The 2,221-nt window shown below is 38.5% G+C and overlaps 1 protein-coding gene across 5 annotated transcripts in view; it reads left to right on the top strand.

Moving 5' to 3' along the window:
• Window positions 1–2,221, top strand: part of cryzl1 (crystallin, zeta (quinone reductase)-like 1) — an 85,787-nt gene that overhangs the window by 43,282 nt on the left and 40,284 nt on the right. For all 5 annotated transcript variants that reach the window (XM_048603057.1, XM_048603058.1, XM_020532193.2 and 2 more), the window contains exon 8: window positions 1,633–1,744. In XM_048603057.1, coding sequence (XP_048459014.1) covers window positions 1,633–1,744 — 112 coding nt within the window. The remainder of the gene's footprint in view (window positions 1–1,632; window positions 1,745–2,221) is intronic.

The following is a 2,221-nucleotide window of genomic DNA, read 5'->3' on the forward strand; positions in this document are numbered from 1 at the left end:
TCCAAGAGTACGAACGGATGTCAGGCATGACCTCCCTTGGTGAAATTGTGCTGACTCAGTCCTGTTTTATCATGCACTTCTCAGTACTCCACAATCTTATCCTTAATCATGGGCTCTGAAGTCTTACCATCTACTGAGGTCAGGCTAACCGGCCTATAGTTTCCCATCTTCTGCCTCTGTCCCTTCTTAAACAAGATGTCACATTAGCCATTTTCCGGTCCTCTGAGACCCTCCTTGACTCCAGTGATTTCTAAAAGATCACCACCTCTCCTTGGCTATCTCCTTTTGAACTCTCGGGTGTAGTCCATCTGGTGTAGGTGATTTATCCACCTTCAGACCATTCAGCTTCCCTAGCACCTTCTCCTTAGCTATGGCCATAACACTCACCTCTGCCCTGACTCTCTCGAAGTCCTGGTATGCAGTGGATATCTTCCACAGCAAAGTACCTATTAAGTTCCTCCTACCTTTCTTTGTTCCCCATTACCATTTCTGTACCCACAGTTTCCAGTGGTCCAATGCCCACTCTTGTGTCTCTCTTATCTTTTATATATCCAAAATAGCTCATGCAACCTTTTGTATTCCTACCCAGCTTAATCTCATGTATAGGATATGATAACCAGACATGTGGGAACAGATGATAAAATTAGGCAGTCCGCATGGAATTATAAAAGTGAAATCAGGTTTGGCACACTTATTGGATACCTTTGAGGATGTTACTTGTGGCATAGTGTTACAACTGGAGTTGAAGGAGTGTACTGTTGGCTTTTCTAGATCCATTTATCCACTTGTCATGGCAACTTTTGGAATCAGAACCTCATTTAGAACAATTTGTGACTTACACTAACCACATGTTCCCCTCTTACCATATAAAATACAAAGAAAAAGTTTAAATTTAATGTTATACGTTATTGTTAACATGATGAATATGTGATGGAGATGGAAGTAAGTGATGGAGAAGATTTGAAATCAGAAGCTTAACTGAGAATGCCAAAATTCCAAACAGCCTACGTTATCCTGAGACCGTAGTTAAAGCAAATCAAGAAGTTGATTGCATGATTACATAGTATGCGGCAAGGCTGAAGACCATGGCCGTAGTTTACTTTTTAGTTGACTCAGTTGAAATGTATTATGTTTCATTCTCAAAATCGAAGTCTTGAGTACATGCCTGCATTGAATTTGTTGTTAGTGTCCTTAATGAAAACTTGGCAGGATTTAATCACTTAACATGTCAACTACCACTTGTCCATTCTTATGTTAAAATCTATTTGATTTCTTAGTGCTTTATTTTTCTCCATAATTATATCTATGCTGTTCTTATTGAGCATTTCTTGTTAGTAGGTTTTGGGTTGGGCATGTATATATCCTCCACTTTTCCTGAACATTTTCATACTAAATCTGCCTTAGAAAAGGAGATTGGGCTGAATTGCCTCAATGGGCGAGGTGTCCACCTGTGATGTAACTTCACTGTAGTCTAATTTCTTCTCAGCTATTGAGTTTGACTTGCTTAGATTGATATGCATCAACAAAAGTGCTATGTTACATTAAGTGATCCCACCATAAGCTAGATAGTTCAGTACACTGAATATTTAATTTGAGTGTTATCTAATGACCTATCATTCTCTTTCATTCTAGCCATTTGGTACCATTGTTATTCAGTTGGCTCACCATCGAGGAGCTAAAGTAATTTCTACTGTAAACACCCTTGAGGACAAAACGTACTTGGAAGGATTGAGACCAACCGTTGGTATGTATTTGTGTGGCTTCCCATGGAAAATAGTTTTTCTTGTGCAAAGGTTAATCTTTATAGATAATTTGCCTTGTTTTTAAAAAAAAGTCAGTCCTAATATTGTTTATGTCATTTATCTTGAATGAAAAAGATAATTTAATGTATAAATTTATTTTTTCCAGTTTACTTGCTGACCTTAAAGGCATTGATATATCTTGATGCTTTGTTCATGAAGGGCTGCTATCTCGCCCAAAATAGCCATTCTTCACCTGTGATGATAAATGTTGCCAAACCTCAGCAGACTTAATCCTGTCTTCCAACATAAAATGAATTTTATGATGGATCCCCAGATAACAGTTCTAAGTAGGGAACATGGCGATGACCTGGTGGTGTTATTGCTAGACTATTAATCCAGAGACCCAGGTAATGTTCTGGGGATAGTAGGAACTGCAGATGCTGGAGAATCTGAGATAACAAGGTGTAGAGCTGGATGAA

Source organism: Rhincodon typus, chromosome 11 (genome assembly GCF_021869965.1).
Source record: "Rhincodon typus isolate 14 chromosome 11, sRhiTyp1.1, whole genome shotgun sequence".
Taxonomy (NCBI): Eukaryota; Metazoa; Chordata; class Chondrichthyes; order Orectolobiformes; family Rhincodontidae; genus Rhincodon; species Rhincodon typus.